Source organism: Plectropomus leopardus, chromosome 15 (genome assembly GCF_026936395.1).
Source record: "Plectropomus leopardus strain MGB_pleo_1.0 chromosome 15, ASM2693639v1, whole genome shotgun sequence".
Classification (NCBI taxonomy): domain Eukaryota; kingdom Metazoa; phylum Chordata; class Actinopteri; order Perciformes; family Serranidae; genus Plectropomus; species Plectropomus leopardus.
The window spans coordinates 19,852,976-19,868,474 of record NC_142190.1 but is presented as its reverse complement, the minus strand read 5'-3'; the positions used below and the strand labels follow the sequence as shown (position 1 = coordinate 19,868,474).

Sequence of the window (15,499 nt, the reverse complement as noted above, 5' to 3'; positions counted from 1 at the left end):
ATGATAAATAATACTTAAAACTTGGGAAACCAGAATCCTGAAAAGATGTAACTGCATCAACAGAGAGTTTGTTGACTTGACCGTGAGTCGGGGCTGTCAGTTATAATCAAAATCTGGGTGAAAAAGTCCAAAGAAGCAATGTTTTTTATCACTATGAAGTTTATTTCTTTGAACTTAATTTGACAAATGTCCAGATGGGCTGGTCCCTGATAGGGTGGTCCTGGGCTGGCCGCCGATGGGCTGGTTCTTGATAGGGTGATCCTGTGCCTGGCCGCCGATGGGCTGGTTCTTGATAGGGTGATCCTGTGCCTGGCCGCTGATGGGCTGGTCCTGGGCTGGCCATCAGTTGTACCGGCAGTGCGATCTTGTGGCTGGATTCTGATTGTCTGCGGGAATATGAACGGAGACAATTGTCAGTGCTTGAAATGTGACAATGTTGCAACTTTGCAGACACACACATGTATACAAACAAAAAGAAAGCACTCACACACAGACACACACACACACACACACACATTTATTGTGCTCTTTGGAGTGAAATCTTTGTCTGTCAATGGAGTCTAATGGCTCTAAGGAGTGCATAACACAACCGTGACAAGGCAGCAAAATTCTGCAAGGCATGCAGTCTACCGAAAAGCAAACAGAAGAGGAAATACTGATGTTTGTCACAGACTAGTGCATCCAATCAGCAGCAAGGAATGATTGTCCAATAGTATCTACATTTTCTGGTTTGAGTCTCTCCAAAGGTTGTTTTGTTTTGTGAAATGCTGTAGTGTTTTGTGAAATATTGTGTTTTGTGCAATGATGTTGTGTTTTGGGAAATCGTATAATGTTTTTGGAAATCTTAAAGTTTTTGCCGAAATGTTGCTTTGTTTTATCAAATGTTTTGTTTTTTGAAATATTGTTGGGTTTTGGGAAAATTTGTTCTATTTTATGTTTTGACGTTTTAACATTATTGGAAAAAATACTACTGTATATTTGTAGAATATTTTTTAATGTTTACAGCAGCAGTTGACCTCTTGCACTACATAGGCAGCACAGCGACCACTGAGGGTGAGAAATTGTCCAAAGTACCACACTCAACTTTTTGACCATTATGAGTGCACCATTCAGGTAGCTACTAATATTGCTGCGCTTCTTTGTGTAAACACACTTTTGCACTCAAAATATAAAGTGTTAGTACAGCAGTATGCAATTTGAGACATAAAAATGTGATTGGAGACTCTCGCTAACATTAGATAAATGTTATCCTGAACCCACAGTTATGAGCCTTTTGCTGCGGTTGGCAGACGGCTAAACTCTTCGCAATACTTTCTCTCCATCTCTGAAACACATTGCCGATATTAATAAGTGTTTTGTTTCGTTTATTGTGAAACTCTCTTTTTGATGAATCCATCTTTCTTTTTTGGGTCGCTTTGCATTGTGGTTTTTGTCACCAGTGCTGGAATACAAAGTGGCAACCTGGTAACCTTTTGATGAAAATCAACATTTTTACCCAAATAAGGTAATTTGTATGTTGATCCAATGAGTTTTTGAGATATAGCGAGATGGGGGGACTCCGCACACTGTGAGGCAGAATGCAACGTATGACCATGATTTGCAGTTCTTTAATTGACCCCCGCTGTCCAACGCAGTTTTGCATTAATGTGTATGCTGCTTTTTCTTCCTGTAGATGTTTAAGGTTGTGCTCATCTTAACTCCTTTTTTCTGTTGAGGAGTTTAATTTACAGCAATGCATCAGATCGTATAAAATCATCATTTGTTTGTAGCGTGGATGTCCAGTGAGAACCAAGTATCTCTAAAAAGTCAGAAAAACATCCCTGTTTTCAGCTTTGTGACGTTGCATTTTGCAGCTGATACAAGAGGATTTTAAATGAGTTTATTTTCTCAACATATAAAAGAGCACTTCTCGTTCAGTGTATCACAAACATTTGACACACCCAGAGATACAAGGTTTTAACCGGAGAGGGAATGGGTGGAAACTGTCATTTCAAACGAAAGTACAACTGTCACACAAATGAATTGCAGTAAAAAAGTACAGTGTATACGTCTGTGGTGTAGTGAAGTGGAAGAAAAAACAAGCAGCCAGTTAAATATGAAAGTAATTTAACCTCAAATTGGTGCTGAAGTACAGTCCTTGTGCAAATGTACTTAGTTACATTTTACCAGTGAAAACACAGCCCACTATCTTCTCTGTCTTCATTAGCCACCCCTCAACCTACCCTTGTCACTTATTCAACCCGGTGAGTTTGCACCCCTAGGAATGCAAACGTCCAACCCGTTACAACCTGTTTTATGCCCACCGCTGAGCTCATGTACGTCTCTGTGGTTCTGCTTAGACACTGACTTGTCAAAACCTTCTTGACCACTCAGGTCTCACAGTTGTCCTAATGTAAAGCAGAGAGGTGCTTGTCTAGACCTTATATCTGTCATGGAAGACTTTACATGACTGACTTTACAGCTTTGCAAGTACCTCAGGACAGTTTTATTATGGATAAAATGTGAATTACAATACTATAAAGTCAAAGTGCTTCCATATGATTGTTTTCGGAAACACGTTCAGTTAGAGTCAGAGCAACCAATAACACAAATGTTATACAGTTACATTCAAATACAAGCAAGTATATTTTATCTCCAAATGAATCAGCAGTAATTGATCTACTTTAGATATTTACATGTGTGTACATCATGGCAGGATATCAAAATAAATATTAAGACAAAAACATAAGACATAATGAGAGATCAGTAAAATGATACTAAAAATGTGTGGAAACTTTGTTGTGTTTTATTTTTATGCTGATGAACCAGGCAAAACAATCCCTGTTACCTGTGTGTGTGTGTGTGTGTGTGTGTGTGCGTGTGTGCGTGCGTGTATGTGCGTGTGTGCGTGTGTGTGTGGTGTGACAAAAGAGGCGTATTGCACAAATCTGTTACTGTGGAACACACTCACACACACTGTTTACTAAGACTGTTAAATCTGTCCACATATTACTTTAGTGTGGTCTTGTTTTCATTCTGTGGACCAGTGTCAGGGCTCTGGTTTTAATCTCTTTAGTTTTCAAAGAATAAACAATAGGATTGATGCAGGGTGGGATGCAAGAGGACAGCGACAGGCTCAGCACACGCTGGTCTGGGTCAATGGCTCGCACATAAAGCCCTACAAAGAAAATGATGATTATAGAAATATAAAATACAGCAACAAGGACCAGGTGCTCAGTGCAAGTGGCGAGAGCTTTGATCCTACTAGTCACTGATTTCATCCTGAACACAGTGACCAGGATGCTGATATAAGACAGACAAATAAAAGCAAAGGGGGTCATCAGATTAAACATACCACCATTTGAAGCTGCTAACCACTGCAGTGTGTTGTCATTACAGGCGAGTCTAAACACAGGTGCATAGTCACAGAAATAGCTGAACACTCTGACTGATTTGCAAAAAGACAGTCGAGTCATGATCACTGTGCCATATGCGTCTAGTCCCACAGTGTAAACCTAATTCAGACCTATAATACAAGACATGATGAGTGGTGTGTTGAGTAAGTTTTGATGCAGAGGGAAACATATTGCAATCAATCTGTCATAAGCAAGCACAGCAAGTGCATATGACTCCAAAGTCATAAAAGTGTAGTAGACAAACATTTGCAACAGACAAAGATTGAATGGAACAAAGTTGTCCTGAAAGACAAATGTCTTGATCATGCTGGGAATAGTGCTTGTGTTTAACATTATATCAATTACTGCAAGGTTGACAACAGCCAGAAATTTTGGAGTGTGTAAGCGGTGGTCACAAGAAATGATATAGATCAGTAAAGTATTAAACACGATTGTAACCATATAGACAAATGCGAGAAAGATGATGTAGACACGGATGTACGGAAACGTCTGAAATGCGATGATATAGAAGCCTGAAGGATGAATGATGACAGAGTCATTTCTAACCGCACTGACAGAAGACATAGCTGAACTCAGTAAAGCTGTCTGATCTGAAAAAGACGTGAAAATGAATTTTATAGCTTATCTTTCCAGTCACATTCTTCAAATGGATGTATATACATTTGTGCATTTGTCCATGAAACCATAATTTTGGCCCCTGACTGATGAATATAACATAGGGAATAATACAGTTTACTTTGGCTCACCTGTTCTGTTGATAATGGTTTTACACAGTGTGATTCCACATGATGCTGACTCCAACAGTAGCCAGTGAATGTCAGCATGTCTGACCTGTGCACAGTGGAGTTATACCCTCCTCAGTGATCTCCAGAGGTAACACACAGTCATCTAATTAAGAATAATATGGATCAACAATACAGTAATGAGCAATGTCCTCTTACTGAAATTACTGAAAGTAATGTGTTGTCTTCCAACTCTTCTTGCAACAAAACAAGACAAACTTATCTGAAGAACTTGAAAACATGGAGGTTATGATAAATAATACTTAAAACTTGGGAAACCAGAATCCTGAAAAGATGTAACTGCATCAACAGAGAGTTTGTTGACTTGACCGTGAGTCAGGGCTGTCAGTTATAATCAAAATCTGGGTGAAAAAGTCCAAAGAAGCAATGTTTTTTATCACTATGAAGTTTATTTCTTTGAACTTAATTTGACAAATTCCCAGATGGGCTGGTCCCTGATAGGGTGGTCCTGGGCTGGCCGCCGATGGGCTGGTTCCTGATAGGGTGGTACTGGGCTGGCCGCTGATGGGCTGGTCCTGGGCTGGCCATCAGTTGTTGTACCGGCAGTGCGATCTTGTGGCTGGATTCTGATTGGCTCGTTTTGGAGCTGGCTCATGGTAATTCTCATACTCATCTTCAAACTCACAGTGTGACTCTTAATTGAAAGAAATGGGATCCTCATATTCCGAAAACTCTTCCTCCTCATCATCTTCCAGAGCTCTCCTCTCTCCTAAAATAATTTCCAAGGCCCTCTGAGCAGGGAATATTTTCGCTGTCTTAATTGATTGTGATAAGGAGCCATTAAGGCTATACAATTCATATGTTATGTACCACCCCAATTTGCAGCTGGGTTAGAGTTTGAATAAATATAAAATGATTCCGGCAAGACAGAGGGTGGAGTCTGCGGGAATGTGAACAGAGACAATTGTCAGTGCTTGAAATGTGACAATGTTGCAACTTTGCAGACACACACGTATACAAACAAAAAGAAAGCACGGACGCACGCACGCACGCACGCACGCTGTACTACACACACACACACACACACACACACACACACACACACACACACACACACACACACACACACACACACACACACACACGCACGCACACACACACACACACACACTAGCACCAGGCCCAGATAGGAGGAGGACAGTGAAGGTACACAGAACCCACAGTTTCCAGACTTTTATTACCCTCAGGTTAAGTGGATCCAGACACCACATATGGAATATAAATGTGTAGGTGCGTTCACAGTGTGAAGTCATCAAAAAACATCACTTGGATTAAAATGTCCCCTGGATATAATATAGTGATTGTTATTTTTTTTTTTTTTGTTTATTTTAAAGATTTTTTTCGGGGGGTGCTTTTGTCTTTCATTGATAGGACAGTTGTTTAGTGTGAAAGGGGGGGAGAGAGAGGGGGCAACATGCAGCAAAGGGCTGAAGCTGGAATCAAACCTGCGGCAGCTGCAGTGAGGACACAGCCTCTGTACATGGGCCCCTGCTCTATTCACTGGGCCACCAGGCGCCCTGATTTTGATTTTCTTAGGATGTTTATTGTCACTGGTTATAGAATTACAATCATATGAAATATTTTCACTTAAAGGCTCCATTGAAGAAAATGATGAATAGTTAATGTTTAAACTTTTAAAGCATAATATAAGAATGTGATAAATATATAAAAATGACTAAAAATGTGTTTTTTAAAAACATATACTTTCAGGGCAAAGATCTGATTATAAGCTTGTGTATACAACAGCTTAAAAACCAGCACGCATCTGAGTAAACACCTTTCACATTCAGTTGGGCTCAGGCTGTGGATGGAATGTGTCAAAATAGTTGATTTCCCAGAAATTGGCCGATGTGGTGTGTCGGTTAAAATGTTGCCGCCACAAGGAATTGTGGGATAGAATTCTCTCTTTTCCATTGGTAAGGGATGGACCAGAATATCCTATGCTAAAGGAGATTATAAAGGGTGCGTTGAAGCTCCTTTTCTTCATACCAGGAGAGTTCAAACAGCTCTTATCATGGCAGCTGCTCTTACTACAGACTTTCTGGTCATTTCACTCAGTTAGGAACTTTCCTAAGCAAAAAGGACAATTCAACCGTAGCCTTATTCTGGTGATTGACTTGGAAACACACTTCAGCCTTCCTATTAGTCATCACACACCAACATTACCAGATTTCTCTTGAAATATTTGATCTATTGTTAAAAAAAAATCTTTGTATGACTTAAAGTGAGTGAAAAACAAGAAAAGTCTAAAGCATCTTCCTCTCTGGAGGGATGTCTAACATTACATAATAACTACAGACAAACAGATTTTTCTGCTGCATCTCACACCTCAGAGTCTTTCTAATGAACCCAGATTGAGATTTCATCATTTGAGAATACAGGGTAATGACCTTTCTTGTTACAAACAAACCTTTAACTGTTTAAAGAGGCCTAATTAATCTGACCTGCATCTGTTAGCAGGTCTTGCATTTGGTGGGAAATAGTTTAGGAATTGGGGCCCATGTGTATTGCTAGCCTTTCCCCAAGAGTACCTCCTCTGAAATAACAAGTTAGGTTTCTTTAGACTATAGAGTAACACACCATTTGATCTTTAAGAGGCTAGAATGAGGCTTTAGTTACAGTCCATCACTGCAAACACAACCCCCTCGTTTCTCTAGGTGCATTTACACTGCCAAAGCTGGACAAGCGGGAATATCATGCCATTATGTTGCCTTGCTATTCTGTATATAATGTCCGAAAATAGGTCTGTGTAAAATGTGAAGCCAGAAGGACAGCACCATAGGTGGCATGGATGTGGTGCTCTAACGACTTTTTTATGTGTGTAAGCCATTAAGAGAGTTACAGTTAATTTTGTCGTAAAAAATCTGCATCTCTCAATACACATGTATTAGTTTACAAGCAGATCTTGACCTCCACAATATGGCAGACTTTACTGCTTTGCAAGTACCTCAGGACAATTTTATTATGGATAAAATGTGAATTACAATTTTATAAAGTCAAAGTGTTTCAATATGATTGTTTTAGGAAACACATACAGTTAGAGTCAGAGCAACCAATTACACAAAAAATTATACTCTTACATTCCCATACAACCAAGTCCTTTTGGTCCAAATAAGTCAGCAGTATTTTATTTAGTTTTTGATATTCACGAGTGTACATCATGTCAGGATTTTAAAAAAAAATTAAGGAAAAAAATGTAAATAATGAGAGATGAGTAAGATCATACTACAAATGTGTGGAAACTTTATGAACCAGACAAAACCATCGGGGCTTCTCTGTTTCACAATGACAGATTTGTGCAAGGAGCCCTTTTTTGTCACACACACTCGCACATGCGCACACACAAACACACACACGCACACACACACACACACAGAAAGAAACACACCATTTACTGAGACTGTTAAAATTATCCACAGATTACTTTAGTGTGGTCTTGTTTTCATTCTGTGGACCAGTGTCAGCGCTCTGGTTTTAATCTCTTTAGTTTTCAAAGAATAAACAATAGGATTGATGCAGGGTGGGATGCAAGAGGACAGCGACAGGCTCAGCACACGCTGGTCTGGGTCAATGGCTCGCACATAAAGCCCTATGAAGAAAATGATGATTATAGGAATATAAAATATAGCAACAAGGACCAGGTGCTCAATGCAAGTGGCGAGAGTTTTGATCCTACTAGTTACTGATTTCATCCTGAACACAGTGACCAGGATGCTGATATAAGACAGACAAATAAAAGCAAAGGGGGTCATCAGATTAAACATACCACCATATGAACCTACTAACCACTGCAGTGTGTTGTCATTACAGGCGAGTCTAAACACAGGTGCATAGTCACAGAAATAGCTGAACACTCTGACTGATTTGCAAAAAGACAGTCGTGTCATGATCCCCACACCATATGCAACTAGTCCAACAATGTAAACCCAATTTAGGCTTATAATACAAGACATGATGAGTGGTGTGTTGAGTAAGTTTTGACGCAGAGGGAAACATATTGCAATCAATCTGTCATAAGCAAGAACAGCAAGTGCCCATGACTCCAAAGTCACAAAAGTGTAGTAGGCAAACATTTGTAACAGACAAAGATTGAATGGAACAAAGTTGTCCTTAAAGACAAATGTCTTGATCATGCTGGGAATAGTGCTTGTGTTTAACATTATATCAATTACTGCAAGGTTGACAACAGCCAGAAATTTTGGAGTGTGTAAGCGGTGGTCACAAAAAATGATATAGATCAATAAAGTGTTAAACACTAGTGAAACCACATAGACAAATGCAAGAAAGATGATGTAGACACGGATGTAAGGAAACGTCTGAAATGCGATGATATAGAAGCCTGGAGGATGAATGATGACAGAGTCATTTAATACAGTCTTGAGAGAAGACATAGCCAACCATTACAGACTGCGTGTTACAGTGTTTCAAAGCACACTGATCTGAAAAAGAGGGGAAAAAAATGCATATTATTGCTGATCATTCCAGACATATTCTTCAAATTACTGTACATACACTTGTTCATTTAGCAATGAAACCATTAATTTTTCACCCTGAGTGATGAATACAACACAGGACAAAATGCAGTGTACTTTTGGCTCACCTGTTCTGCGATTGGTCGTTTTACACAATGTGATTTCACATGATGCTGACTCCAACGGTAGCCATTATATGTCAGCATGTCTGACCTGTGCACAGTGGAGTTATACCCTTTTCATTGATCTCCAGAGATATGATGCAGTCATCTAGTTAAGAATAATATGGATCAACAATACAATAATGAGCAGCGCCATTTCACTGAATCCCCTTGACTATAGTGTGTTGTCTTCTAACTCATCTTGCAGCAAGACAAAACAAATTTGTCTGAAAAGCAGAAAAAAAACATGCAGGTTGTAATTGGTAACACTTAAAGCAGGCTTGGCAGAAATATGGAAAAGGCAGAATTTGAGAATCCACTTTGCTGCTGCAGCTCCCACCATTTCCATCTCTGTCCTAAGTCACTCCCACCAGGTCATAATATTAACTTTGGAGACAGACCTGTTTTTAGTATCTGTATTGGCTTGAATTTGGTCAGTGCAAACTGCCCAGCGCTGGGTGTCACAGCTGGCTGGTAGCCAGCAGCAGCACCAGGTCTAACTTGTGTAAATGCATCAACAGAAAGTTTGCTGATCTGTTGGAGAGCCAGGGCTGACCGCTGCCCCTAGGCTGGGCATTGGGCTGGCTGGATTCAGAATTTCATTGACTGGGGATCCGTCTCCAGAGCTGCTGCCTGTTCTCCCCCCAGCAAAGTGGTCTTTTGTGGTGTACTTCTGTGAGTAAACTTATATGCAGCGCAGTGCACACATTTTTACAGACCAGTGTTGTCTCAAATTAAACACAACTCTTGTTCACTTATCAGAAATAAGGATGATAAGATCGGGCAGGTTTTCTTCTCCTCCTCAATGAATTACAACTGGTTGGAGCATTTTCACCAACATTTGACAATTGTCACTTGCCAAAATATAAGCTTGCTATATCTGCTTGTTTGTTCACTTGTATTATTCTGGATTTATTAATTTATTTTATTTAAAATTACGGTGCTGTTATGGCACATTATGAATGTCCGTGGCTGATACTGACTGGTTGTATCACTCGCTGATGATAGCGGCCACATTTTGCAAATACATACAACTCCAGCATCTGACCGCACATCTAATACTAAGACACTCTACAGTGAAGATTTTTTGTCTTTTTTCAGTCAACATCATTGGACAACTGCAATGTGCCACTCCTCCTGTCATCGCAAATCTACTCATCATAGGCTGTAAGATGCGTCACTCCCATCATTGTGTCATCTAGTCGTAGTAATGGGAAACAAACTTTTATCCACCAAGAACCCCTGCCTCATCCATGGGTATCCTAAAGACCAGCAGTCACTAGAATAAAATTTTGGCATTAAACATTTCTGCATTTCTACATTTCAATTGGATTGCAAGGACGCTTCGGCCTTACCCATCAGCCATTACACACCAAAATTATCATTACAGATTTCTATAGATATATTTAGTTTAACCTTAGTAAGTACTGAAGACCACAGTGTAATCTGTAGAATGTAAAAAAAATCTTTATATGACTTAAAGTGAGTGAAAAACAAAAGTACACTATAAGAGTCATCCTCTCTGTGGGTTCGTTTACCATCCAACATTACATAATGACTCCAGAAAACTTCCTGCTGCATCCTCAGAGTCTTTTTAATGAACCAGTTCTAACATTCTGTCATCCGAGAATACAGGATAATGACCTTTGTTGTAACAAACAAACCTTTTACTGTTTAAATGTGTCCTAATTAATCTCACCTGCATCCATTAGCAGGTCTTTCAGTCTCACATTTGGTGGGAAATGGATGGAAAATTTGGGCACCTGTGTATTGCCAGTTTTTTCCCCAAGAGTACCTCTTATAAAATGACAAACTAAGTTTCCTTAGACTACACAGTAAGACTTCTTTTTTTTTGTAAAGGCTTGATTAAATCTTGGAACCCAATAGATTGCGCAACTACGTGATCAACAAATGATCAAAGCTGTCTTTGGTCTATCACATTCAACCATGACTATTAAAAATACAATACTAATCGACTGACCATACACTGTTTAGTAATGGAGAACTTACAATTTCATGACACATTTCCATAAACCTCCACACTTTGTATAAACTTGGAGTGTATGAAGTGAGAAGTGACTTAACAACAAAGTGTAACAATCCCAATGAATAGCATTTCCCAAAGGGGCTTTTATCACCAAATAGGACACAGTGACCCCAAGACAAAATTATTCTCTGCTGCATCTCTTTGACTCCTGGGAGCCCTGCTAATGAGCCCTATTTGTGATGTCATTACCAAAGGATGCTGGTTAATGACCCTGCCTGTAACAAACAAACCTTTTACTGTTAAGCCTAATTAATCTCATCTGCATCCATTAGAAGGTTTTGCACTCTCGCAATTAAAACTGGAGTGTAATGGGAACGGGTGTACACTGATATTAATGAGTCATTAGTGTTGTTGAGAAGCTCAAGTTTAAACCCTCTAATTGACTAATAGTCACCTCCTCTCTGAGGGGCCCCTACACACCATGGGCGCTCTTCCAGAAGTCGCCTTTGTAAGTGTGATAAAGGTGCCATTAAACTTGTGCTCAGTTTCTTGCTGCGTTGGCATTGGACACAAACAACGTACTTCAGCACAAAGGATATTATTCATTGGAGAATGAACAGAAATCTCACAAGACATTTAGAACTTACTTGTGTGAAACAGCAGAAGTTTCAGAGCGCTTCTAATAAGCCTGAAAAAATAGAAGGCTACTGTTTTGGTAAATAATAATAGCGATGATAATAATTATAACAATGATTGATGATGATGGTGATAATCATAATAATGATAATAATACATTTTATTACTAGGCATCTTTCGAAGCACCCAAGGACACCTACATGTTAACAGTCAAAAACAAGGAGCAGTGCATCCAGAGATGATAAAGTCAAATGTTAATATACAATAATAAGTTAATATTATAACTTGAAAAAAACAGTGTAATAAAAAATAGGTTTATATATATATATATACAGTATATATTCCCTTTTCCCTATTTTAATAATACCTTCCTATCCTTTTCATTATTCATTGTAATACCTTTTACCTTATTACATTTTTTTTATCTTATATGTTTTTGCCATGCCTGATCTTTTTCAACTGTTTTTGTTTTAACTGAAGCACAGTTAATGCCTGTTGTATGAAATGTGCCATTTAAATACATTTGACGTAGCATTAATGATAAGATATAAATCCCTTATGATTGATCGGCTCAATGCGATGTTTACGTCTGAAACCTTAAAAATATGATAATATGATGTCTCCATACTTTCCATAAGCATTCAAATTCTTATAGTGTAATAAATTCATGGAAAGGTTTTGTCCAAGTTCACCACAAAGTTTTAAAAATTAACATTTTGACAGCCAATCATGAAAAAGTGAGGTGTGTCAAAGCATTAAGAGTTAGAGAAGGCCCAAGAGCCCAGCATAATCCATTAAAACAGAGCAGATAAGAGCTGATAAGTGCAGTTTACAAACTGCAAAGGCTTACTATCAGAGGTTAAGTCAGTTAAACACAATACCATCTTAGAGAATCAGGACTGGCTTTTTACTTACTGCTAAAATAGACGTTTTGGGTCACAGTAAACTGTGGACAGTTTTTCATATGCTTGGTCAAATTAAGGTAAGAATCTATGCTAAACTGCAGATTTAATATAACTTCATTTTTATAAGGCTAAAACATAAAGTTGTTTATATTATGAGGGTTTAAAGTAAGGATGGCTTATTGTGAGGGTGTTTGAAATCAAGTAATTTTCCTCAAAATGTAATGTCTCTTTAAAATATTTGCACTCCCTCTTTCCCACTTCCATTTTTAATGAAAGAGGGAAGAGATTAATTAGGCCAAAGGTTCAACAGTAGATGGTTTGTTTACAGGCAAGGTCATTAAGCATCATTCTCAAGAGATGCCCTCACGACTGGGACTCATTAGAGCAGCTCTTTGAGGCATGATCCATTTGTCTTGGGTCATCATGTCCTTTTTGATTACAAAATGAATGTAAGTTGTAAATTCCAAGGGGAATGTCATGAAAGTGTAAGACGAGACTATGGCGGTACATCTAAAATAAAATCAATAAATAACGATATAATCAATGTCTTCTGGGTTCCCTGCTCTGCAACTGTATGCCCAATTCAATCCCTTTTTGACTAGCACACTGACCTTGACTTACTTGTTATGCATAAAACTCATGACAAACTCTATCCTGATGAGTTGCACCAATTGTAAACTTATGAGCCTCAGCTGGGCTTTGATTTTTGTAGGTTATTGGGTAAAAATAGATGTCTTGACTATGAGCTCCTGATAAGACAAGACTTAGAAAACCCTCCTTGAATTGATGCAGTCAGAGACAAGAGCTCCATCAATGGATTTAGAGTTTCAGCACCCCAGTTAGTGACTGACAAAGTAGGTTTTGTAGGGGTTTAGAAAAGAGAGAATAGTCAAATTGTCAAAATATATAATTTCACCCCAAATTTAATAAAAATGTTAAAGGCAAATAACATTTTAACAAACTTTTCCCACTGTTAACTAGCAGTGCCTGTGATTTATGGCTGCGCCTAAACTGCCTCATCTACATTTCTTTAATCCTGACGTTGATTTATGACTCTTTTCACTCCAAGGTAATGGATATAAAATGAGCACTTGTGTTCTCAGTGTAGAGAGCCTGTCACAAATTGATGTGTGAAATTTAAAATATTAACTTTCTCTGGGGACATGACAGCCAGCGCAGATGGCCCTGAGTTGTGGGCACTCTTTACATGCTAATCCACAACAGCTCTTCTAAAAGCAACACTTGCAGTACTGACTTTAGGGTGTTTTTTATGGTGTTGCGACAACTGTTCTTTGCTCCTTTTTTTCTTTTTTCTTTTGATTGATGTAATGAACGTTTTCAACTTTTAGACCGAAGGAACAAAATGACATTGATTAAAAACATGATAGATCATATGTAATTTTATTGATATCAGAATCCTGTAAATACATGCCACTAACAGCCATATACAAGCAATATCTGAAAGGGCCATGGTAAAGGGCTGGATAAAGTATAAATGAGGTGGAGAAATTACCTGTTTTACAATCATTTTACAATTTATATTGTCATGTCAACCAACCCTTGTTAAATACTATTAACAAGGGTTAGGTGATTTGCAATTTGTCCACTATACCTGGATAACTGAAGACATGGGTTGTCCACAACACAATTGTTTAGTTAACTTGAGCGTTACAGAAAAGATTTGCAGCACCAAGAAGTGACTTGTTCTTCAACTTAACAACTATTACCCAAAGCTTCACATCTATCACCCAAAAGTGAGATTTAGGGATGCTGCAGCAAAATACAGTATTGATGATAATCATAGTACATTTAACAAAGATACAGAACACAGAAAAAATGAAAATAAATATGAATTTACCAATAGCTTGTTTTTTCTTCCAAATTTCTATAAATACTGCATTCATATTTTTTGTCCACGATGTGAAAATCCCATACTGTGCTTTCCCATCTGAGATGTCTATAAATGTATTTTCCTTTGTAATCAACACTTTTTTATGGCTGACATAGTATGATATATCACTTCCTGATGCTGTCTTTATCATCAAACAGGTGCCTTCGGTGAACACAGCTCTCTCTTTTTAACATGTTAAACTTTTCTAATGAGACAAATTTCTGATGTCATCATGAGAGCATGCTAGTTTATAATCTTTCCTGTAACAAACAGATTTTACTGTTCACACTTCAGCCTAAGTAATCTCATTTGCCACTATTACAAAGCACTGAACTCACAATTCAATCTCCTGATTAACACAATTTCTCAAATAATGAGTAATGTTTCTGTTGAGCCATAAGCGCAGATATGTTTATACTGTAACAATAGTAGTACAGGTGTGAGTTAATACAAGGTAACTTTTGTTTTATCAGCCTGGAACAATCCTCTTTCCTCCCCTTCTGCTTAAAAAAACTGGATCCTCAGTAAATGTGAATACATAGTTCAATATTTTGTGCAGAGGAGAATGTAAATGCTTCTGTAATTAATCTTACTTTCAATAATAACCAAACATGTTTGACCCACCAGTTCACATCATTGTCACTGGACAGAGTCACTTTTAGAGTGACCTTAATTGAAAATAGACATAAAATTAGTTGTTTTCATCAGCAGCATCATATCACAGCCATAAAAATTATCTCTATATTCACTGCACTGCATGTACTGAGTAATCCTTCAGAATACAAGAGAGCCACATATTTTCGATCAACTAAGTTTCCATTGAAATTCAGATGTGGGAGTGCTTAATTCTCTCATTACTGGAAGGAAAAAATATTTAATTATTGCCGCACTACAGAGACTGACAGACAGATGCTGCCAGACATACTGTAGTATCTTTTTGTTACATTTCATTATATATCTATTGCCTTCATATACTTCAAAGTTAGTAGTGAGACCACACATTTTGCTTTCCTTGAGATATGATAGTGCTTAAATTCTGAGATTGGAGTCAGACACTTTTTTTTTTTGTATATTTCAGGCAACATAAAAACTGGGATTATTAGACAGATTGTGAACAAGGCAGTTCAAGGTATGAATTTAGATTAAATGCAACGTTGAGTTTGCTGTGCACTCACCTGAACAAGGAAATTCAAACACGACAGTTTACTTTATTGAGCTGCATTGTAGCCTAATGCCCACACGGGGGCAG

At 38.2% G+C, this 15,499-nt stretch overlaps 3 protein-coding genes across 3 annotated transcripts in view; 1 reads left to right on the top strand and 2 right to left on the bottom strand.

Moving 5' to 3' along the window:
• Positions 1-10,095, top strand: part of LOC121952446 (olfactory receptor 5K4-like) — a 130,206-nt gene extending 120,111 nt beyond the window's left edge. Inside the window, exon 4 of the transcript XR_015778990.1 lies at positions 9,933-10,095. The gene's annotated coding sequence lies outside the window, so the exon portion shown is untranslated. The remainder of the gene's footprint in view (positions 1-9,932) is intronic.
• LOC121965743 (olfactory receptor 1L4-like) lies at positions 2,994-3,959 on the bottom strand. Its single transcript, XM_042515868.2, is given in 1 exon segment — positions 2,994-3,959. A coding segment is annotated over 1 exon segment (966 nt).
• Positions 7,624-8,589, bottom strand: LOC121952758 (olfactory receptor 2AT4-like). The gene has a single exon (XM_042499585.2). It carries the CDS (start codon positions 8,587-8,589, stop codon positions 7,624-7,626), a length of 966 nt encoding a protein of 321 aa, XP_042355519.2.
• Positions 10,096-15,499: the final 5,404 nt, after the last annotated feature.

Excerpts from the sequence above, each read along its gene's own strand:
- LOC121952758 (XM_042499585.2), bottom strand. The coding sequence starts at position 8,589 with ATGTCTTCTCTCAAGACTGTATTAAATGACTCTGTCATCATTCATCCT.